Consider the following 25,244-nt stretch of genomic DNA (forward strand, 5'->3'; position numbering starts at 1 on the left):
TACATTATGTTCACTGCTTATGGTATGATAGATCCACCATGCATGTTTTATTGCACGTACAAATAGTGTACAAAGACTCATGAAGATCCTCTTTTTAGCCATACAGGTTAAGACTGCATAAAAAAGCCGTATGACAAAATAGGTAGAGCTATTTACAGCCAACTTTGAGCAAATACTGAAAGACACTATCAGGAGGAAAAACAAAATTTTAATTATGAAAAACCAAGATTTGTCAAAACAATAATTACAAAGCTTCATGGTGCCATATATACATTGTAAAAAAATACTCAGGAAACCTGCATTTTATCCCTCGAGATGCAGAAATCAATATTCCTATTTTATAATCAATCTTTGAATGCTTTTTAAAATGTGATAAACTCTACCTCGAAAACGTATTTTTCTTTACATTGCTCGTGCTTTTTGACAAAACAGATATTTGTGCAGCTCTGTAAAATATTAAAATACATTTTAATTTAGCGGTAAAGTGCACAGTACATTTGATAGGAAACAATATGCTATAGCTGCCAATCCCAATTGCCATTTTAAGTCGCCGTTCCCTCTATAAAATAAATGCTTCTGCTTTGGTTGAAGTAACTGCTATCCTGGGCATACTGTGTGTCTGCAGGCCCACTCTGACAAGCTGCTCTCAGTACAGACGTTGGCAGTCCGTGGTGTTACAGTGCACAGCCTGCATTCAAATACTGCGCTATAGACTGCAAGTCTGCGATTGGAGCACAGCTGTTTTGAACTGCAGCACCTGTGCAAACACGCAGGTAACTCAGCCTAGATGTGCAGCAGCGACAAGTATGCATCGTGCCTTCAGAAAGTCCTTGCACAACAGTTTTCTCCACAGCTTTCTTCCTGTTTGTTCTCCCACCGCATCGCCTCATTCCCATCACGGTGCGTATTTCCAACCACAGCCCCCGTGCAGCACGGAGCTGGCGGCTCAGCTCACCTTCCCCCACACGCAGCTCTCCCACCCTGCCCACCCAACTCACACCTGCAGCCTCCGTCCAAGCTACAGAAAGTGGAAGTTCCAGACACTGTGATAATGGCTGCGCTGGGACTCGTGGATCTAAAGATGATGTTTTCATAATAAATGATGCTCCTGAAAAGTCTTTTCAAAAAACGTAAAGTAGTAATAAGAAAGAGAAGCTTCTATCCTATTGCTGACATGAATGGGTGTAGGATCGGACCTCCAGTCCCACTACAGAACGCCGTGCTCGATTCAGGGGGAGCCCAATGACCTCAGTGAATGGGGAGAAGCACTGCAGCCAGCAGCTGGAAGGTCAGATGTAAGACTGCCCTCGGCAGTATTAATGATTTTATCACCTCTTGAAGGAATTAATGAAGAAAAACATTTTGGCTACCTGTTAGCGTTCTTGTGCTCTGCTCTATTCGTTCCGTAGTGCCGTAGTCTTTAAAAGAAAATCAAGTTACAGTGCAAAAATCATATTTCAAGACACACGATCCTAATGCACATCATTCATTCTGTTGTGGCAAAAGTTAAATGTCTTGTGCATAGTAAAATAAGCAATCAAAAATATTCACATTTATTTTTTCAAGTTTACGTCTTTCCTATTTTAAACATCTATATACAAGTCATGGGTGTGCTCTGCTTCAGCCAATTGAATCAAGTGTGTGTGTGTGTGTGTGTGTGTGTGTGTGTGGGTTGGGGGGAAAAGTGCTGCTGGAATGTAGGAAAGAAACGGAATGCAGACAAACTTTCATCGATGTTCCACACATTGAAAATTAAAGAATGCCATTCCAGCGAGCAGTTCTTCGAACTGAAGCACCTACTTGGTCTGCTTTTGCTCTTAGGAGTTAGAAAATACAACGTATGGAGATCTAGAGCTACTGCACCCCTAGTAGAATAAAAAATAACTAAACATTTATATTAAAATAAAGTGTTTAACCACAAAAAAAGCAGTAATAAAATACAGTTTCCTAATTTACATTTTGCATCCAAAGGATGAATAACAACTCACTAATAAATAACATTTATATAAATATTTTTGTGTCTGGATATTTTTAAAAGGCAATAGCCTGAAGCAACTGCAGAAAAACCTGATGTGGCAGAAGTTTGACTTACTCTCCCTCCCTCCAAAAATGATTATGAGGATTCTTAGTTTAATAATACGAAGGTATCTTGCTGCAAGACAGCTGTGTACTCCACACATTTTTACGTGGCAGAGGTGGCTGTTTCAGTAAGTACTGTACAAAGCGAGCTAGAAAAGCAGTGAGGCCCCAATGTGCTCTATAAAATGTTTTCTTTTAGTCTCTGGTTTGTAGTTGGACGCACGTGTACAGTCTCAAAGATGATTTTAAAATCAGAAGTATCAGAATACTCTTGGAGCACTGTTCTTTTTCAATGCAGTCTGTATAGACGGGCAGTGATTTGATTCTTTGATGGCACAGTGGAGCTGGTAACAGCAGAGAGAGTAGTTTCACGTGAATAAAGCTTGTTTCACTGTGGTTACATCTAGCAATGCTTGAACTGTTATGCTCACTTTTACCAAGCCCTTTTCTTCTAGGATGTGATGTGGTAGGCAGAGCTTCTCCTAGAAAAAGACAAACAAAGGATAAAGATCAGGTTACTCAGCACTCGTTGCAAACCCTCGCTTCACACCAACACCCAACAAGCAGGAACCTTTTTCTGTCTGCAGTTCAAAAGAACTTCCCAGGTTTTGACAAAGTCTCTCAATTTGGCTCTCATTAGATCTATAAACTAGCGTGAAATCTGTTCATGTTCTGGGCCTACCAGGAAAGCAGCGTGTTTGGTGGTCATTACATGTACATCAACATCTTAACTGAGAGTGAAGGCTGCCAGGTACACGCTGAGCTTTTGCCTATGAAGTGAGATAATGAAGCATCTGGCCATTATTTGGGGATGGAAGGCAGGATTTTATCAGTCCAAAAAAGTTTTGCTGTTGAGCTCTAGGAGGGTAGGTCTTGGTCCCAGGACGTGCACCTTGAAGTCATCCATTAGCATTTACAGCAAAGGGTGTGTAATGGTGTGCGTGCAACAGATGGAGCATTTCGTTCCGAGTAATCAGATGTTTATTTTGAAATGTCCAGGAATCAACTTCATTTACCATCAGGACACAGCAGTTGTGACCAGGATAAAACCTACTAGCTGTCCACACAGGCTATTCTATCAGCAGGCAGTCAAATAATAAATACTTTATCTCCTACAGGTAAAAGGAAATCCCACAGTGAATAACTGCAGAAAGGCTTGCGTGGAGAGGCAGCTTTGTCATGACTGGCTCCATCGTAAGGTTTCTAACGTAACTGGGTGTTCATGTTAATGAAATATACGAGACTGTGAAATCAGGCACCAGGTTCGTAATAAATGACTACACCACAAACCACAACTACAACTGTGAGACTCACTGTCACAACATGGAAGCCAAGAGTGTAAATGGGATGACAAAAACACAGAGAAAAATAAAATAGTATTAAACACAAACATGTGGATACAGCATCTGCCTCATGAAGCCCCTCCCTGAGCTGCGTGTTAGGCCACTTTAATTTTGAAAAACCAACACGTATGCAATCTACTCTGTTCTTTCTCTAGCATCAACACATGACCATCAGCAGAGTCATATACCGAATTTTTGTTTTTACAAATGTGGGGTTATTTTGATATTCTCAGTACCTAATCTTTCAGCTGTTAATAAACTTCTAGTTCCTAAAATTATGGATCCATCTGAGATCACATTGTGATTGCTTGCCTGTCTTCTACTGAGTATTCTCACTTCTGGTGACGTGAAAGATGTCAGCTAGAGTCTCTTATTTTATCTCCATATAATCCATGATCATCTGTTCCATTTCCTTACATGCACACTCTACAGATATCACCAATGTAGACATCGCTCATCTCTTCAGCATCTCTTCTCATGATCTCCTTCATGCACAACCAACACTTGGCTTTCTCAAACTTTTGTCAATTTCACTGCAACCCATTCAAAAGAGAATCTGAAAATATTACCAACTCACTTTTCTCTTCCATTCCAAGACACAACACGGTAACTATGACGACGTGTGAGGCACCCAACTGATGGTGAGGAACACTGATCACCCTCTACCACAATATCAGCCCAACTCCATTTCACAGCAGTTCTTCATCTCACACATACTGAACTGAAACCACTTTGCCCTAAACTGTGACCATAACAAAATCTCAAAGGGAGATCCATCAACAAAGGTTTTTCTTCCTCTGAGAGGAAAAATTCCACAGTAATTGTTAATAACACCTTCATCAAGAATGGTTTCATTTGAGCCCTATCCAAACTGCATCCGTGCTTAGTTTGAGACAGATCTGTTCCAACTCCTGGATGTTGGACAGCTTAAGACAGACAGCCTACTTAATAGACAAAACTGCAAAATTTATTTATTAACTACAGTATCTGAAAAGAAAGAGTCATTTTTTTCCCCACAGCTATGGCATCTGCTACTAATAACTAATTTATTTGTATTTTATGCTCACTTTTAAAATGTTTTCTATATGTTCCAGGTTTTGGTTTTTTTTTAATGTTCAAAATCCATCTTTTTTTGGTTGCTGGATTTTTCTTTTTTTTTTTTTCCCTTAAAAAAGTTCATGGGTTAAGGTTCATTGCATCTTGGGGCACATCAAAAGAAGCATGGCAAGCAGGCTGAAGGGTTGGCCTCTTCTCTCGTGAGGATCTGCCTGCAGTACTCCAATGAGCTCCAGGGCCCTCAACAGAAGAAGGACATGGAGCTGTTGGAGCAGGTCCAGAGGAGGCACACAAAGATAATCAGAGGGCTGGAGCACCTCTCCTATGCAGATAGGGTAAGGAAGTTGGGCTTGCTCAGCTTGGGGAAGAGAAGGCTCTGGGGAGACCTCATAGTGGCCTTCCAGTAGCTAATGGGGGTGTACAGGAAAGATGAGGAACAACTTTTTACAGGGGTATGTAGAGATGGAACAAAGAGTAATGGCTTTAAAACTGAAGGTGGGTAGATTTAGATTAGATATCAGGAAGAATTTTTTATGATAAGGGCAGCAAGGCAATGGCATAGCTGCCCAGAGAAGCTGTGTGTGCTCCATTCCTGGAGGTGCTCAAGGCCAGGTTGGATGGGGCCCTGGGCAGCTTCAGCTGCTAGGTGGCATTGCCCATGGCAGGGTGTTGGGACCAGATGGTCTTTAAGGCCCCTTCTACCAAAATCATTTTGTGATTCTACGATGATAGCCTAAAATAGCAAGCAAATACTTTCTGCACATACAGACCAAAAAAAACAATGTCAGAGAGATTAATTTTATAAGAGTTTGGCTAAGTAGGTCTGCAATAGACAGACAAAATTCATTTATCTACATGGAAGATGCAGCACTGTTCTGGGGCTAAACTTCCTAAATGTGCTGGGTTAACACATACATTGATTAGGTTGAGCTTTTGGATTTGGACTTAAATTACCAACCTTCCGTTACCATGCTCCTCTTTGATGGAGCTATTTGTCCTGTCAGCACAAAGGAATGCTCCTATCATGCACTCATTTGTCTCATTAATCACTCAGATTCCAAACTTTCACTAAATTGATCACTTAAATCAAGAAACTGATTCTGCAGTTCATTTATGCTCACCCTTCTGTGACTGAGATACTGAAAGCTTGCAAACTCTCAGAGAAGGTTCTTGCCTTCTATTCCTCTGGAAGAAGGTATTTTGTCTGGAGAACTACATAAAGGCATTTTAAGACAATATTTTCAGTATGCAAACTCCTAAACTGAAACCTAGCTGGAGTAACTACAGAAGAAGGTAGAAATAATGATATCAAATAAAAGGTAAAACAGAATTTCTACTTCAACTGTATAAATTTACTAAAAATATTTTGCCAATCTAATGTCTCAGGGTAAAGTTCTAAGAAAAGCCTAAGATACTCTGGCTCTGATAATTTTCAAAAAATATTTATCATTTATTGAGAATACAAATGACACGTGGAATAAGAAGTTATTCTGTCTACTTTTAGACTTCTTTCAAGTGCCTAAGCACACCAGAGTCGTATTTCACTGATTTGGTGGCACACAGCATGCCAGTATTTCATTAGTTTTCCTCTCTAGATAAAAGGCATTAATATTTAATATCTGCTGAATCAAGCAACAGTTTAGCGTTGCAAGGCTGAAGGACAGGGATTTAATCCAAAAACTCAGGACTAATACAACTTACCTTGCTAGTTATTTATGTTTGAGAATATTCTACATTTTTCTACTGAAGCCAATTTTGCTGTAAAGAACAGAATTAAGGACGTTTCCTTCAGAAAAAAAGAAATTCTAAATTTGCCATTTTTTGATACCTTACAGCATCCTAAGAGCTATTCTTCCATCTGTCATTCTTTCGCATCAGAAACAGACTTCCTTTTTTGTAATCAATTATATACGTATTTTAACTAAAAGCATGAAAGGAGTTCATGCCTCACTTCATATTAAAAACAACCACAAAAACCCCACAACCTGATCCAACACAGGTGTTCCTCCTTTAACAGAGAATGCATTATCTGTGTCTTTTAAATACACTGTAGTAATCCAGTTTGCATAAAAACAACCTCCCTCCCTCTGCCGTATTTAGGAGACGTACACTCAAGGGAAACTACTTATAAAGCTCTACAAATAACTAGAACTGCACGACTATGCACTACGAGTCAGAAGGTTCAAGACATGTTACTTCTTACATGATCCATCATTCTGCATTAGTTCTTGAAAGATGTACAAATGACAGCCTTTCCTTTTCTAGGAAGAAGTTCAATTTATACTGTATAATTCTGCAGCTATTTAAGCACGTTGCTATGATGAGCTTTCCAAACCTCTCAGTGAAAACCTGTACCATCCACTTCTGAAGAACTACATCTTAGCGTGTCATTAATTAGTTTGCTTGTCTAAGCACTAACCACTATCTTCAAAACTTTGCAAACAGCTTTCACCAACTCTGCCTCGCTTATCTTTTAAATCACCGCCTTATTATATTTAACTTTTCTCAGAGAAGAATCAAATCTTACCAAGGATGAAATTCAGGTAATGAATTCAACTTTCTGCATAACAACGACACTGGGTCAACATCCCAGTTGTCTGAGACCCTGTACTCAACCACTGTCCGTCCCTGTGATGTGGGATGTTTCCCATGCTTTCTTCTCTCTTACCCTCCACAGTGATACCTTCAACCACTGGAAGCCACTGATGACAGAACTCTCAAAACTCGTCATTCTGAGAAAATAAACCAGCAAAACCAACCCATGTCTCCAAGGATTTCACATGACTCATCTTCACTCATCTCCCACTACCTTTGAAAAGATTTCAGCCTATTTTACAGTAGCACTGAACACATAATTTCAATACAGAAAATGAATCACCTTTCCTAAAAATACCCTCGTTGAAACCATTCCTGAACAAAGCCAGAAAGGCAAAAGAATTTGCTACTAATCCTCAGTTTAGAAATGCTTAGAAATGATCACAGAGGGAAAGGCTCGCAGCCAATCCACTCTCTTCTGTCTAATATAAAATGTAGACCCAAATTTTTGGTACAAATTTTCTCACTACAAGCACAGAAGAGCTTCATTATTTTCTACAGATACATAACCACTTTAAACAGACACTTTCAAACTCCTAAGTAGCAAAAGAGCAAGCTCATCAAAAGATGGAAAAACAACAAACCATCCAAACACAAAAGGAGGCAGCAGTCAGGTTGAGGCACAAAGCAACACCAAAAGACAGCACAACAAGCATACCCACAACCATACCAGTGTATGTGTGCTGCCAAGGGGATTTTCTACTCTTGGAACAAAACTTCTGATTTAAGTAGTGTAAAATTGAAAGGGAATATGCAAAGAATACACCACAGGGTACGTGACTCTTTACACATACCCATCTATTTTCTTTGACATCAGATGCCTTGAAAGTCAAGCAACTGTCTGCATTGGATTATGCTAGGGCAAACAGTTGACAACTCAGAGCAGTTCATTATCAAGAAAGTAACTGCTGCCATTATGTCAGAAGGGCAAGTAGTGAGCTGTTTATACTATGATAACAAATATTCTTGGGCCCTGATGTTAGCAAAAACAGAAATAGAGAAATGGAATCCTACAAATTTGGCAAGAGACATTCTGTTCTTCCTCAGATGTGTAGAATATGTAATTCAGACCAACAGTTAAAAATAAAATACTCATAAAATAATGAAATACTGGAATGTGTAGTTTCTCCAAGTACGCTTTTGTCTTTTTAAATAAAAATAACTCCGTGCAATGCTCACTGTTTAATGCTTGAAGCCAACTGCTCTGAAATGGAAAGTCACTGAAAGCCTTACATTTAAGCAAACCTGTCAAACACATAAGTCTTGAATTTCTGTTAGATGAAGGCATATGGATGCCCCATCCCTGGAGGCATTCAAGGCCAGGCTGGATGTGGCTCTGGGCAGCCTGGTCTGGTGGTTGGCGACCCTGCACATAGCAGGGGGTTGAAACTTAATGATTACTGTGGTCCTTTTCAACCCAGGCCATTCTACGATTCTATGGTTCTATAAGTATGAAATCACATCTTTGTAAATATATTTTTGTTAATATCTCACTGATGATGTCTGCATATGCCCAAATGTCCTGAAGTTACCATTTGAAACACAACAGAAAAGACCAGGAGATCAAAAAGCACAGTAATCCAGGCTGCAGGTATATTTCGTCAAGGTTTTCTTTTAATTTCCAAAGGAAAGATTAGGACGTTCTGTTGAATCATACACTTGTGACCAGATTCAAAAACGCAAATGAACCAACAACCCGGAACTTCATTACTATAGCTGCAATTCTGTACTTAGAATTATAGCCAATGAGATATCTAAATATGTGCATCTTCTGAACATGCAATAAATTGCAAATATTTACAAAACTGCATTTGCAGATGATGGCTTTGGACCCTTTTACAAATTCTGGCCTTCAGCCACACGATTTTAAGGTAGACATAATATTTTGCCAAAATGCCTCATAGCTTTGTTCTAACACATTAAGAAAACATTGACCTGAATCTGGAGGAAACAGAAAGCTCTAGAAGTTTACTAAAGACAGACACACATTAAACAGTAAGAGAAAATGTATACTCACAGGGGAGATGCCAGTTATATCATAACCATATACATTAAAATCTAAGAGATGAAGTGAAGAAATGAGAATGTTTTGTATCATCCGAGTAGAATGGATCATTACCTGATTATTTTTTTTTATATTGCTCTTTTCTGCATTACGCAGATTATGACAATGCGTGACGCTGGAAATGACAATGGAGCACAAAGCCTGGTCTACCACTGTTTCTAAACCTGTAGATAAGAGTGCTTTAATTTTTTGTAGTAACAGGAGTAAGATTATAAAAAGTAGTTCTTTTTGTCAAAAAACCATTACACAGCAATTAGAAAACTTACTTATGGCTATGGAATAGAAGACTGGACTGAATATGTATTTACTTGGGTCTAGTCAAATTCCCACTCACATTAAGTGCAGACTTCCACTGAACTTGTTAGGAACATGGTAGGATCTACAAACAGATCACAGCTGTAAAAGCTTGTTAATAAGTGAAGAAAAAAGGCATTTGAACATCCACTCCAGTGCACTTTAACATATTCATCTTTTTTTCTGGATCAAGGAAAAACAAAGCCAAATCCTCACATCAAAATCCCAGCCGTAATCCAGTGCAAACATATTTTACCTGCATGCATATTAACTTTTTATATATATAAATTATATATTATAAAATTACTCCATTATTGTTTGCCTTTATTACTTTATTGCACTAAGGATGTGATGATCTCCAGAGGATCAAAAAGTAATTAATACAGTGGGCACAGTACAAATCTGAGCAGATAAACTTAAGATGAAATCACAGTTTGAAAATTTCTGATGACCGTGCTGACCCTGCAAGGAGAAAAAAACCAAACACAACAGAATGGGGAAAACACAAGGTGGAATGTAATTCATGTCAGTGGTGAACGAACGTGACGTTGAACAACAGCCCAGGTTGTTTTAGAGCCCAAAGTTATCCCCTTAGTCATGTGACTGACTGTAAACATCAGCTCTATATAACAACATTTCAATACTGGGATCTCCTAAGAGGTGAAGAATCACCAGCCAGCAGAACTCTTGATTGCCTGAATATAACAGCACAGGAAGAACAGCACAGAAGTAGGACTCTGACTTTATCAAAGAGTCCACTAGACTAGATACCTGCTGTAGCTTCCACCTCCCTGTTTAATACAATTACTGTCTTCAGGGAGGAAAAGACTGGCATTTTTCATACCTTCACCACACTTTAAAATTATTTTGAGAAATAATACTATATTCACTCTTAATGAAATGTGAGGATATATTTTACTGCCTCTTTCCCTTTAAGATCTGTGTATTTTGAAGCGTTATCAATAATGACTAGAAAAAAACACAGAAAACAGATAACCTTCATGTACAGCATGTATGGCTGTGCTTGTCACAGAGCAATGGACATCTTTTCAAGTCAGGTTCAAGATGGCTTCAACTCTGTAACTCCAAATATTGCTTGTAATGATACACTTTAATTGCTGTACATAGTTAAGGCTGAGAAAAGTGAGAAAATGTACTCCAAGTTAAAGACAACTGTCTGCATGGTAAGCATACGTACAGTTCAGACTTTGGATAAGTTTGAGAGTCATGCATCACAAGCACACAAGCAGTTGACTACGCTGACACACCTCCACAAGACTGATCTGTTATTTTTCTCCCCAACCTCCTGAGCACTGTGAATGACCACGTAATACTAGACAGCAACACAGATATGAACCACGGGACAGTAGCAAAAACTTTTGCCACTTTCTCATTCCAAAAAATGTTAAAATATACTCATACGTATGGATTGGTTCTACGTAGGAAATGCACAACGCAAAGCATTAACAGGAGACCTGTTTACCACACAGGGCGCAGGTAAAAATCCAGCCCTACAGAAGACATCGACTTTGCCTCAAATACATACACTGGGTTATAAGTAGTCATACATTAATAGCCTCTGAAGTGATTTAAGTCACTTTCTCAGTTTCATGAAAAGCAACACTGTTGGAACAAGACAAAACCAAGATCTTCTGAAAGAGGAATTTTAAACATTAATCTCATACTCTTAACTCAGTGAGTGTCTGCTATTGGAACCACTGAAACTAAGTGCACAGTTAGAAGACAGGTCTGCACAGGATGAGGGCACAAGTCCACAACTATGCACTCAAAACAACTAGCAAAATTCCTAAAGGAATTAAGAACCTACAGGAATTAACTGAATTTGTGCCAAGTCACAGAAGCCACTAATGGAATCGTTATACGTATGCACTGAAGCTGCTAGAACTGATTTTATAAAGGGCTTAGTGTCTATCTGCTGTCTGAAAGTAATTTTTCCAACCTACAGAACCTAACTACTTCACCTTTCACACGTGCACACACACACTCTAATATTAAAGCCAAGAACACTGGAATAGAACTGCATTTAGAAGCTTTTTAATACATTTTTACAAACATCTAAGGAATTAGAGTATTTATAATGTAGCCTTAAATCATAATCATATTACCAGAATAATCTGTAGCATATCATTTCTTATGCTAATTACCTCCTAAAGGTGAGGTGGTAATTTTTTAATATAATAGCCATGAGAAACAAATGTATTTATTTCACAGCCACAAAAGTGAGATGCTTTGGTTAGCTAGCTTGACACTGAACTCAGAATTTCATCAGCAGCATCTAGCAGTAGTAAATATGGGTCTACACTTGAGGCTTTACAATTTTCAAGTCTCACTATGCCTATACTAACTTTCCATTTGTGTATTTCATGTTGATACAAAATAAAATTAGTACTTGTCTTATTCAAGTTTTACAAATAAATTAACAGAAAACAGAACTGGAAGGGAAATGGAAGTCATTCAGTCCAGTGCTCTAACCATAGGCAGAGTTCAAAGATACCAAAAGGCTTCCTGACCAGCGTGTCTAACCTCATTCTTTAAAATCTCCTAGAAGGAAAATCTAAACTCTTCCTAGACAACAATTTTCCTAGGTACATTGTGTTTACTACACTTGTCAGACAAACAAACATTACCAGCAGGTGATGAAACAGAGACAAGATAAGTGACAAAACTTGCTTGATGTCACACATAAGAATGACAGATAAAGGAATCTAACAGTTTATTCTCCATCATATTGTATCACACCGTCTTTTGCGATCTTCATTCTAAAATACTGTAAAGTGCCTTGCATATGAGGTGTTCCTCATGCCCAGTACTAATTTACAGTCATCTTCAAGTGTTTTAAAGCAGATAAATTCTGCTTTGTGAGACAGAGGAAGAAGATTATTCCATGGAATCTGGAGGAAAACAAAATGTAAGTAGGAAAATAACTACTCCAGTATGGAATTCAATCAGAACAATAGAGATGACCAATCATCTTTAAAATTACAGTACTCTTTGTTAAGCGAAAGGATTTAAAATAGAGAACTATTATTCAAATTACCGTTAAGTGCTCTTTAATATAATGCATGTTTAGATAATTGGCAGCAGCTCAGAAAATACTACCATCTGCTGAGCTGCCACCTCAGTTGCTTCAATATCTGCAGCATTCTTGGATTTTCACAAATTCCTCTGAATGCCTTTCACAAAAGCGTACCTGTCTTTTCCTAGAAAGGGTTGGCTCTGTTTAGCTTGATATACACCTATTCAAAAGTGGAATAAGATTTGTTTCAATGCTTTACCACATTCAGTGTACAGTCTAGGCAACATGAACTATGAAGAGGTATGTAAGTTCTTAAACTTGAGCTGGAGTGGGGGAAAGAGATAGGACTTGCCTTCAGATCAGTTCATGATGCTAATCCCTCTCTCCCCTATTTCAAGAGATTAACAGAGATATTACAAGGAAGGGAAGCGAAGGAAAAAGGAGAATTTCGTAAGACAAAGGAAGGAAATTAAGTACCTGTAATTTGTCAGAGACAAAGCAGAAAGTTTGTGTGCACATGCGAACAGGTTATGCTGTTAGCACATTCCAGTGATAAGTTATAAACATCAAGACTACAAAAAGTATGTGGAAAAGACAAAAGCCTAATAGATCCCAGGAGCGAAAGGTAGAAGTTGATTGTGGGGGTTTCTCCCCGAGGGCGAGCAGAGTGTCAACAGTCTTTCGAATGTGACGAATATCCGACTGCAGGATGTCATACGGAGAGCAGAGGTCAGCCTATCCCGAAGGGCAGCCATTAGAACAGAAAAGAACAGTGCATAAAATTAAAAATACAAAAATATAAAGATATTGATAAATTATCACAATATTCTAGCATAAACATGTAGGAATAGTTTCTTCCTAATATTGCCTTAGTTGATAGGCACCCCAGCTTTCTTTGGTTTCTCTATATAATGAAGCTACGGTACAATATCAGAAAGTCAAGTCAGAAGAGCTCAGCCCTTCAGGCTCTTCCAAAGTTATGCCCAGAGGTATGGGAGGGTTTATGTGATCCATTTATTCCAATGGGATCTACAACACCTTTCGCTGTATGCCTTAAATGCTTACATGGAATCAGCTGTAAAATCTCACTTGTACAATAGCAGACAGTGGGTTAGAAAGCTGTTAAAAGAACAAGCAGCAGCAGCAGCATGAAATCTCAGGGGAAAAAAAATACTTAACTGTTAGAAGTATGTAACATTCTCTAACATAACATACAACCTAGAATCTGGTATTCAAATACCACTTTAAAATGATACCCTGGAATGAAAACTGAGAACATCATCGACTGACTATCATTAACTTTACTAAAGTTTCTATGCTGAAGAATTAGACACTACATTCTTTAACTAGCACTTAGAAAATGTATTAGCAGATTAAACTTCTATATTCTTTTTGCAAAGTACCATTGACTTCATGAAGTATCTTAAGCTGGCTATACAAAATGAAGCATTATATGCAAAAATAATACTGACACACAAAAAATACTTAATATTATACCAACCCAAACAACAACTTGTACTTTCAAAATGCAGCCATCTATAATATTATACCATTTTCCAATGCAAAGGAGAATTTACTATCAATGAAGGTCAGTATTTATGAAAGAAAATACACAGGTAAGGAAAAAGATTATGTTTAGGAGGACTGTTGTGTTTCTGAAGTAGTTTCTCAGTTTCACTTGCTTAATGAACCGACAGTGCATCCAATAAACAAAGGCAGACGTTCCAGTTCAGATGCCTGTTTTCTGTTACTATGATGTTTCAATGTCTAGCCAGGAAGAAATTAACCTTTAAAATATCTAAAAAGCTTTTCTATCCTGAAAAGTGATTAGTGAAACTGGAAATGAGTGAAAGTGCAAAACTTTAATATTACTTAGGCCAGCTGACACATGGAAGGGGACAAACACTGCCTAGCACAAGGTTGGTATTTCTTAACACTAATATTATTTAGAGCAATATTAAATGCTGATGCAGTTATATTTGGCTTTTGCTTTGTTTTTTAAGGGTGAAACCTCAAAGATAGAAGAAAACACGCCAATCTTGTTTAAAAGTGAGAAAGGTCTAGTACTGCATTCAACATCTATGTCTGTAAGCTGCTTACCAGAAAAACTAATTTCAGCTTAAACAAGCAGCTCATTGACCATGTAATAATGCATTGCACTCCCACTAAAAACACTAATAAGCCCAGTAAATGCTGCTTTCATCCAAAATGACATATGAAACTTATTTCATACTTGCAACAAAGTACCTACTTTAAACTCTTACTTCTGTAAAACCTTCACAAACTTTAAAATGAGGGGCTTTTTTGAGTTTTTGTCAGGAAGGAAAATAAAAAAACCCAACCATATCTGAAAACAGTCTCTACTGCAGTCAAATGAAGTAATTCTGGAGCTAGGAAATGAGAGCTGGTAATGGGTTGACTTTTTATTTTTTAAAACAAAGAGCTAAGAACTTGCTACCCAGAAATTAACACACTGAGAAATATACAGGAGATGCCAAAGCATAGGAAAACAGCCACCACGTGCTGAAAAAACTTCCTATGAAACTGTCATGCGGTGCTTTTGTGAAATTCAATGACACCTGTGAAAGCCTTAGAAATTTCTGATCATTGTTGCTTATATTTGTGTCCTGCAACAATTAATAATTTGCTGTCACACTCTCACCAAAGCTAAAACATACATGCATTTTAAACTTCTGTAACGCAACTCTAGAAGTTGCCACAATTTTACACACGTAGTGAAATGAGAATTACCAAACTAAAATAGATATCAAGAGATAGTGAAAAAATATGAAAAAATATAGATGTTTACTTCAGTGCAACCCCCACCCAAAGGCAAACAAATAAGCAACCATCCACCCACCTCAAGCATTGTCCTTCTCATTTAAGAGACTGAAATCAACTAGTAAGAACTAAAAAGATTTGTATCACTTATCACCATTACATTTATGGACTGACTTGTCAAGTCCAAGATGCTACGCGGTTATAACAGACAGCTGCCAAAATCATGCATGCAGAATAAACACAGAAAGAAAGGAGTGAACAACAAAAGCACAACCAGCTGTTTGTGTGCAGAAACCACTCTCATTCTACGTGCTCCTGCAGTGACTGTGGAAACAGATATGCACATTTCAAATCCAACCCCCCAAGATTTCGATCCTAAAAAAAGGGTAAGTTTTCAGAACTAGATGAAAGAACGAAGTCTGTAGTGCCTACGCACTGTACTCAAAACACAAATGAAGGAATCTCATAATTAGGATTTAAATATTGCAACTGGAATACTGAGCCACTTAAGTCCATAGTGTAGGGCAAATAGCATTCGTTACCGAGCAAAGAATGAAAGGGTGGAGAAAGGTGTCCTACCTGATAAAACTTACTGTACCGCCATGGATGTCTCATGATGAAACTATGGAAAAGTAACTGATTATGTGGATTGATCAGAAGAGAAACATAAGCAGCAATGAAAACACACCTTGCATTAAAATGAGAGACGTGATTACTAGATGAATTACTAATAGACGAGTAGAAGATAAAGCTCTAGACATTCTTCTGGCTGATTGTTTTACGTTGCTTTGCCAATTTCAGCAAACAAAACAAGCCACTGTTTTTTCCCTGACTGTTTTACTTAAGCAGTAATTCCTACACTGACACAAATTGGTCATCTCGAGAAAAATTTTGGCTGACGTAGCAAAGTGGAATTGGTTTTCAGAGGAGATGAGATGCAGTAATAACCTCATCTGCAGGATTCTGAAGTCCCAAAAATGGTCACACTGAAGTCTTTTGTTACTTGAGTCTTCATGAGGTTATTTTATATCAAAAAAAGCAATTTCTTACCATCACTCCTATCTGTTCAATATGTGTAGTCCAAATAGCTGACTGAAAACTTGGGAAACACTGCAGAAGACTCCTATTTCCACCTAAGAAATCACTGTATGTCTTACTAAATGCTGCTCACCACTATTAACATGCTGGAACACAGGAGCTCAGTAAATCTGCTGTAATAGCCAGCTGTGAAAGAATTTATCACCATCTTTTATCAAGAGAAATTACCATTGTAACATTAATCATGATAACCCATGCCTACCTTTGTTTCAAACGACGTAAGATTCACAAGCTGTCTATGTGTAAGGAAAGCCTGTCTTACCTTTTCTCAAAAGTAACTCCTCTACTTAATTTCTTTGAAGTGGTCCCATAAAGCATTAAAAGAATCTCAAGTGTCCACACTGTTAAAATATTACACTGGTGTAACCTGCTGATTGTAAGAAATAATTTGTGTCTATGTAGAAAGATAGCTTCTGCAGCTGGTTCACAAACATTGAAAGTAATTTGTTGAATTTCTTTTTTGACGTTTAGATGTTTAGAAAGTCCTACTTCTGATACGCTATACTTGTTCACTAACTGACAATTAGTAAAAATGCGTACCAAAACTTGCACAATTTTTGCCTTTCAAATAAGACTTTGCATTTACAGCTTTGTTTTTGTCCATGTTTCACTTGTAAAGCAGTATTCAGCCCACCATAGCTCAGCTGCTCTTTTGCTTTGCATACGAACTTTTGTTAACATCAATGAAAGTGCCTAAGAAAATGGATTAGTACGAATGACATCGAGGAGGAATGAAAACTTATGCTAAATTATATTAATGATATGAAGATTAAAATAGTCTACTTTGCTATCAAAATAAATACAGATTCTAATGTGGAAATGGTCAAAAATGGCACTATATTTTCAGACTGTGTGTGAACTACTAGGTGAGAATTTCTTCTTCTAACTAACAAATGTATATGAATATTGTCATATCGTTGTGACTGTTGCTAGTTTTATATTACAGTAGTATTCTCCCAAATAGAGACCTAAATATTTTCATAACATCACATATATACTCATGTCATTCAGACTCTCCTGATCACTTTGAATGCCTCCAAGATAAGGTGTCAGTAAGAACAGAACTGCATTAGAATTGGGACTTTTGAAACTTCAGAGACCACGCTTATAAATGTGCAAAGATATAAATAAAGCTAAAAAATAGCTTTATTTTTGAACCCCAGAAAGTGTGAGATGGTAGGTGCAGTACAGGTGGTCATAGTAAGCAACACAGTTGGTGTCAATAGTGGGTTCACATGACACTAACAATCCATTCCCAGCACATACAGCACATCATTCTGAAAGGACAGGCACTCCTACTTGCTACATTGCTTCCAATTGCTTATGTAATCAGTATCAGCCAAAAATCAGGAATCTGCCATTCTACGGTTGTTAAAGAAGAGATGAGGCAATTCCACAGTTTTTAGTCAGCAGTGTAAAATACAGTTCTCTTTCATACTTTTCTTAGTAAGTAAGCTTGTAGTTCATGGGCACTGCATAATATATTGTCTTCAGGATTTCAGATGCTTATCTGCCACTACCACTTCCTCATATCAGGAACAATTTTTTTGTTTCCAAAAATGATAGCTTACAAAGATTTATGATACCTTGGAAATCAAAAAGGCCCTAGAGGAAAAAAGTGGCAAAGTTGGACATATTCTGCTTGTCCTGCTTGCTATTCTCACTATTTTCTTAGCTGAACTGTGCAGTAAGAGCCATGCTATTTAGTTGCTTATTAAAGGGTCAGTCATACCCTTAAAACATCCCTCTGCATACAATCAGGAGCATCAGATGGTCACTAACAAAGTGATCTTAATGGCCCACTGTACTGAAATTCTCCTCTGGGAATTAACAGATTTGCTGTATCAGCTGGTACAAGTAATTCCAGAATCATCTACATATGAGGTCATTACACAGAGAAGCTCTCATTCCTTTATTCTGTTTCTGTGACTTTGGTCAAGATGTCAAGCCCTGAGGCTCATCTGACACACCCGGATCTGGATGCCTACTAAATTTTTCTGCCCTTGCAGAAAAGTTTGCCAGAATCTTTCTGGAGAAAGCAATTCTGACACAAGAATCAAATGCTGAAAGCAATGGAGCCGGTAAGACACCATGCACATCAGCACAGTAACTACAATTTCTGGTTTGCTTTTTACATGATTTGATAGTATATTATTTTAAAGCTGTGGAGTTCATGAAACAGTGCGTGCTTTACTCCATTCCATAGGCAAACAACTGGATCTATGACAATTTTAAATCTTCAAAAAGCAAACAAAAAGTCCAGCAGTATTTTCAAGCTAATTCTCAAGAATTAAACCCAAGTATTACAAAAAAAAAAAAAACAACAAAAACAAAAACCTGTCTGTATTAGGATCCATCAGCAAAGCATCTCTCCAATTAAGATACTTTCCAAAAAAGGGGAAGGGTTTGCTAATTCCTTTCGTTGCATTGTTCATAGGTAGCTAGGTGAAGCAGCAGTAAGCACACCAGCAGCAGCTCTTCAAAAACTTCCTGCCAGCTGGCATACAACTTTATATTCCTTATTCCCTTCCCTCCAGCACACAGAAACATTCTGTTATCTACCAACTAGGCCTGGAACACAATGGATTTTCACAACATATGGCAAACATATATTTGCCAATTACCAGCACTGAATCAAATACGTCCTCAGAGTACTTACACAACTATCAGAAATCTACAATTGCAAGCAGTTCACTTAGCATTTAAGTGAATTAGCTTTTCCCTCAAGAGAAGGTAATGCTTCTTTAGATTCATAAGAATTGATAGTTTATAAATCATATTGATAAGGTCTGATCCTTTACTTAAGGTTCTGTGCAACAAAAAAAGCTTTAATACTCCCCCAAAATTTCAAAAATTCTACATTAATTTTAATGCAAGTTTTAAAGTAGAGCAATAAATACATGAAAAATGCCTATTTACAGAAAACAAAGGTATGTTTCCAAAAAGTTTACTTATAGAGATCCAGAACTGTTAACGAGTGTGAATAGTGATAAGATAAGGGGGAATGGTTTTAAACTGAGACAGGGGAGGTTTAGGTTAGATATTAGGAGGAAGTTTTTCACACAGAGGGTGGTGATGCACTGGAACAGGTTGCCCAAGGAGGTTGTGGATGCCCCATCCCTGGAGGCATTCAAGGCCAGGCTGGATGTGGCTCTGGGCAGCCTGGTCTGCTGGTTGGTGACCCTGCACATAGCAGGGGGTTGAAACTGGATGAGCATTGTGGTCCTTTTCAACCCGGGCCATTCTATGATTCTATGAACTAATTTAAAAAGAAATTATTGGTGTAGTTGGCTTACCTTTCTATGATACAGGGTGCAAAGATTTTAAAATGTTCTGTTTTACTTCTGTTTTTGAAAGAACTCTTCACAACAACTGCTCTCGGCCTTTTCTTTCCCAGGAAAAGAACCTGACATGAATTCTAACTCACTGAATAATTTGTAACGTAACACAAGATAATAGGGCTGATTAACAAACACTCCATACCTACTTCATCCATAAGCCCACAGCACTGAGATTTTGAACTTATTATTCTTCATCTTCTTTGAAACGAAATTTTAGTGAAATTTTAAATAGTTCTAACATCATAAATTACCCAATGACAGCTTAGAGACCAGCCCGTAACACTGAATTCATCACACTGATTATGAATCACTCCCTAGAGTTGTAAGGTTAAGTCTTCCCCTCAAAATTCCTACAAATAGCAAAAACGAACTGTTACTTCTGATTTCCTCCAAATGAAGTGCTAAAATGTAGATAAAATATAAATAAAACTGGAATTCTTTTCCAGTGTGAAATCTTTGCAGTATCATCTGTTCCCAAAGAGGTGGTGGAGGAGGAAGACAGACAGAATGTCCTTCTATTCCAGCATTCTTGAAATATAGGCTAAAAAGCATTCAGTCTTAATCATAGTGCCATATGCAAAAAAAAGGAACTACATCATGCAATTTTCACATTTTCAATTAAAAAGACGTCATAAGACACTTCTACATTATTTTCAGGATCCAATATTTTAAATCCAAGTTTTTTTAAAGCATGCTTCTAGACCATAAAAGAATCTTCAAACAATTCCCAATGAAACCCATAATTCACTACGTTATTTAGAAGGGCATTTTTCCTTATTAATTTGAGAACAGATTACCCAATGAATGCTACCATCCTTGAATGGAAAAGCAGAAAACACCATGCTCTGCAATTTCCCTATTTCCACAACTTATATACAAATAGGACAACCTTACTCACAGGTCCATCCCATCCTTAACACACAGAATGGTTTTCTTCCCATCACTGCAGAAGTATTTCAGTACATGAGTGTGTTATTAGTCACTTTCACAATACATACTATTGAGTATGTCACATGGTAGAAAAGGAAATGTCATCAATTAAAAACAATGAAGCCCATCTTCTAAAAGCAGTAGGTAAAAATGTAGCTACAGTTGTATACAGAAAAATCAGTAAACTTGTGCTTAATTACAACCATTTTATTACTCATTTACCATATTCCTTAGTGCAAACATAAGGCTGTGCTGGGGATAATACTAAATCACAAATTCAAGACAAAATTTGCATTCTTAAATGCTGTAGCATCAGTTAAATGCACTAAAGCAGCATTAAATCATACAATTTAAAAATTGAAATCAAGCAAGATGTCTTTATTGTTGAAAATTGCTATTTCATAAAGCTATCCCTCAACTTTCAGAAATTCACGCTTTACATTTTCTATCATCTGGAAATGGTAGACAATTAAATTACCTCTGGTATCCCCAGCTTTCTACATGCATCCAGGAAATTTTCAACATTTCTCCTGCATTTTGCCATGCTAAGTTTAGGCTGCAGAAACAGGAAAAAAAAATACATTATGACAAAAGAAGTCAATACATTCATTCAGTCAATAAATTTATCTTTTTTGTTACTGTATTGATGCACCATTTCCATTATATTTCTCCTGATAACAAAGCATATAATTCTATTCAGCCTTTTTTTTTTCCTCCCCCTCCAACTTTATAAAAAAATACAAATACAATCACAGTATGAAAGCTATGGATACTATGTGCTTTTATTTAGTGAAGTCATCAACGCATTTAAGTCTCCACTTACTTATCTCCAGCTTAGGAGGTTCTAAAACCTCATGCTCTGTGATAGAACACATTTATTCTTCTGGATAGCAATTAAACTCATGACACATTTCAGTGTAAGGGGAACAAAACACCACCCAAATCATTATTTTACTTGTTCAATAGAAGACATGAAACAAGAGTAACTACTAAATACCCATTTAAACCTAGAATTCACAATAACATCAGGGATTTTAAAGGACTAATTTCCAAGGCTCAAGTCATTTGAAAGCTGTTTCTAGCAAGAGGATATCATCTATATAAAGCTGAAAAAAAATGAAAATGGTTTTAAAATATTTACTATTACAGATAATAACTCAAGTCAGCAACAGAACTTCAAGAATTTACACCAGGAACTCAGTTTTGTGTATTTTTGCAATGTCATACCTTCACCAAAGACTCAGCAGAAGTAATTTAAACCAAGTGACAGTAAAAGAAACTTGATGAGACCATCTCAGAAAATGTTTTTTCTTAACATCTGTCTTCTTAGAAACTGTCATTTTGTGTTACAATTTATGTAACCAAATATCATTTCACATTAAATGAGTAAGCTTTGTGAGGGATTGTGTTTTTTTGTTGTTGTTGTTCTTTGTTTGTTTTCAAAACAACTCTCCTCTACAGAAGCAAAGTAAAACACAAGAAACATTCAACTTACTACTGCTGGTGAAGGTACATGAATACTTCCTACTGACCGAGGTCGAATGTGATTTACTAAATGGCAGAGAACTACACCATCCATGAGAGCAGACCCCAAGTCCTCAGGCAAACATATCTTTAGTCTTGTTTCAATGTTCTGCAAATAAAGAACATGTACACACTTCAACAGAGAAACAAAAAAAGAAAGAAAAAGCACATATCTTCTCCTAATCTCCCATGCTGCTAGATAAGTACTCCGTTTCAGTTTACTGGTAATCCCATTTGTTATGTAATTAATTATTAAACAACTACAAAGCCCCTCTAGCCTATGTTGGTTGCTGAAGTATGTAAACTCCTTTAAAGAAGTCTACATTTCCAATGCTGCTATCATAATTTGCATTTATTTTTATATACATGCATATAAGAACATACATGTACCCAAATAATTAGTAGTGTGATCGCACTATACATAGGTGCTTTCTTCCACCAGGACTTCCACCTAACTATCACAAATTTTATCAGCAGTACTTTGAATTAGAATTACATTGTGAGCAGAGAGTACAAGATAATTATTCCCCAGTAGTCTGAAAACTACTTACAAAGAGTTAGAGAGATGAAACAATACATAATACAAGACAAAACATTCAAATATAACACATATCCAAGAATTCTCTTTCAAGTCAAAGTCCCATTAAAAACAATCTGATATTGCAAAATAAAGTAATTTGCAGCAGATTTAGAAAAATGTTTCAAATTCTTTATGTGCAACTTTCTGCATATTTCCCATGTACCAAAGATGGTTTCTAAATCCAAAGTCAAACCAAAAGCTATGATTGCACGACACGTTCTCCTGTCTGGCTTTTATGAGAGAACTGGCAAACCTGCTACAAACAGTTTTATACACATTAATAAATTAAAAATTTCTTCTCTTAAAACACTGATTTGCTTGTTGGGAGACTGTTCCATGAAGTTTGGGGTGCATTTTTATGATGAGTACAGCCCATGTACAACAATTCTATTGCTAGTTTCTAGTTGAAAGAAGCCATGCCTGAAAGTTTTCTAATACTGAAAAGGTCTTCTTTGCCATCACTGAAAAATACACGTTTCTGTTGAATAGAATTCATGTTTTTTTTTATTAGAATTAATTAATTTGAGACTCTGCTAGCACACCAATTCTATCCTGTTTTTTGCCATCATTGGAATTGCACTTTTTCAAAATCAGCTGTACTACAGCAGCAGACTTTTTCCACTTTGCACATCAAAACTGTTGAGTGTGCACCCTTCAAGAGAAAAAAAACCAACCCTATTTCAAGCATTCGTTATCTGATTCAAAAAAATGCCTGTATTTGTCCAATTTTCATTATGCCTTTTACTTGCCAGATTGAAGACTTCTCCAGTTGTTAAGAAATGCTTTATAGATATCATTCTCTCTCAAGTGATCGCTTCATCTTTTCTGAGGAAGTTACATAAGCTGTTAATTCTACCAGCACATGGAATGCTCTTTAACTGTATGTCACTCAGGCAACACACACAATAATTACCCATTTACAAAAACCTTTTCTTAAGTACAAATATCAAACCGGAATCAAGCACTTCAAGAATGGCCTCACCCACATTATTTACAAAAGTAATATTGTCTCATCTGTTGGGGTTTTTGTTTTTGTTCTGTTTTTTAATGTTTTCCTAATTATGCATCTTTCCCAAGGAAAACGAAAAGCATGAGATCAGCACAGTTCTACCAACACTCACGTACCTCACGCAGCTGTTCAACAAGCTCTCTCTCTTCTCTCATCTGCTCCATCTTCCTCCGAATTGTAAACTGTGGGTCTATTGATTCCAAATTTCTTTGTGGTCTTAAGAACACTGTGATTTTTAAGATGACAGATTTTAGTTTAAAAACCAACACTTCGAGTTAATTGTTTCTAAATGAAGCAAAAGCCTTCAGCACCATCTCTGACAAAAATTTTCTCTGCCATGAGGTGAACAGCTCCGAAGAGCACCAAATATTATCAATGGAGTTGTTAATTTTTTAACCAAATCCTAATGCTGACAGGCAGCTTCTGTCAGACAGTTAAGCAGTAGCATTGTACCTCAGACATTCTGATCTAATTTGACAGGGAGCATTTCATTTAAGCAGAACTCTCCTACAACATGGTAAGCTGTGTAACAAATTGTGACAAGCATCCTCCTAGATTGGACACAACTGCTTACTGGATAAGGTTATATTTAAATAATCTGCCAAACAAAATAACGTGCTAGATTTCTAGAAACTTAACAGTTGTTCAGTGAGTCTGCCTACATTAAGAAGTCATATTGTGAACATAACATTGCATAAACACTCCTCAGCACTCCCATCAACCCTATGTCTGTGGACTGTATGACTTTCACAGTTTAACTTATAGTTCCCTGGAATAATTCATGAAAGCTCTGGATGTATACGCTTGCATACGCTGTCTTTTGATGAAGGACTTTTTGAATGGGTCTGAAGAACAAGATGTATGCTCAATTACAGTTTCACAAAATGCAACTGTCACTGCTCAGACAATTTATGTGCCAACCTGATTATTACAGCAAATGACAGTGCTTGAGAAGGATTCTGTATTAGTAATTTCCTGCCTCTCTCCTGAATGCAACACCACATCCTGGGTACCAATTAACAGAGTGCAAAGCCCATAAACCTTTTTTCACCTGTTTTACACACAGCTACCATTCAATCTTAATTTTATTAATTTAAGACAGCTAAAGATTCAGATTTCTATCCCACTGAGCCCTTATTAGAGAAGACATACCCACTAAATATAACAGCCAGGTTAGAGAAATTTCTCACAGACTTTGAAGTGGCCTTGGTTTTTGTGAGCTGGCTAAATTTCCTGCAAACAGTAGGTATCAGCACAGACTCTTGCATCAATTTCAGTAACAAGCTTCTCTATTCTCTAAGGAAGTTAACTCACTGAGGACTTAAACACATTACAAGCAGTTTTTCCACAATATTATTTTCATGGAATATTATCCCAAGCTCAAAATAATAAGCCCCTTTGCTTTAGCTATGGCTGTTAAGATTGCAATGAGCAAAACTGATTGCCAGAAGCTAAGGAGAACACAACCTTCCCCTGATTAGTCTCTTCCTCCTCTATTATGTAGTCAACAAG

At 37.2% G+C, this 25,244-nt stretch overlaps 1 protein-coding gene across 4 annotated transcripts in view; it reads right to left on the reverse strand.

Moving 5' to 3' along the window:
- Nucleotides 1–188: 188 nt before the first annotated feature.
- The window catches only part of LRCH1 (leucine rich repeats and calponin homology domain containing 1), a 118,912-nt gene continuing 93,856 nt past the window's right edge, over nucleotides 189–25,244 (reverse strand). For all 4 annotated transcript variants that reach the window (XM_042868541.1, XM_042868540.1, XM_042868539.1 and 1 more), the window contains 4 exons: nucleotides 23,849–23,958; nucleotides 22,115–22,252; nucleotides 21,098–21,175; nucleotides 189–2,561 (listed from right to left, as the gene is read on the reverse strand). In XM_042868541.1, the coding sequence (XP_042724475.1) occupies nucleotides 2,448–2,561; nucleotides 21,098–21,175; nucleotides 22,115–22,252; nucleotides 23,849–23,958 (440 nt within the window). In that variant the 3' untranslated portion in view covers nucleotides 189–2,447. The remainder of the gene's footprint in view (nucleotides 2,562–21,097; nucleotides 21,176–22,114; nucleotides 22,253–23,848; nucleotides 23,959–25,244) is intronic.

The sequence above is a fragment of the Lagopus leucura genome, unplaced genomic scaffold (assembly GCF_019238085.1).
Source record: "Lagopus leucura isolate 7727_CA_CO unplaced genomic scaffold, USGS_WTPT01 Super-Scaffold_100001, whole genome shotgun sequence".
NCBI classification, from domain to species: domain Eukaryota; kingdom Metazoa; phylum Chordata; class Aves; order Galliformes; family Phasianidae; genus Lagopus; species Lagopus leucura.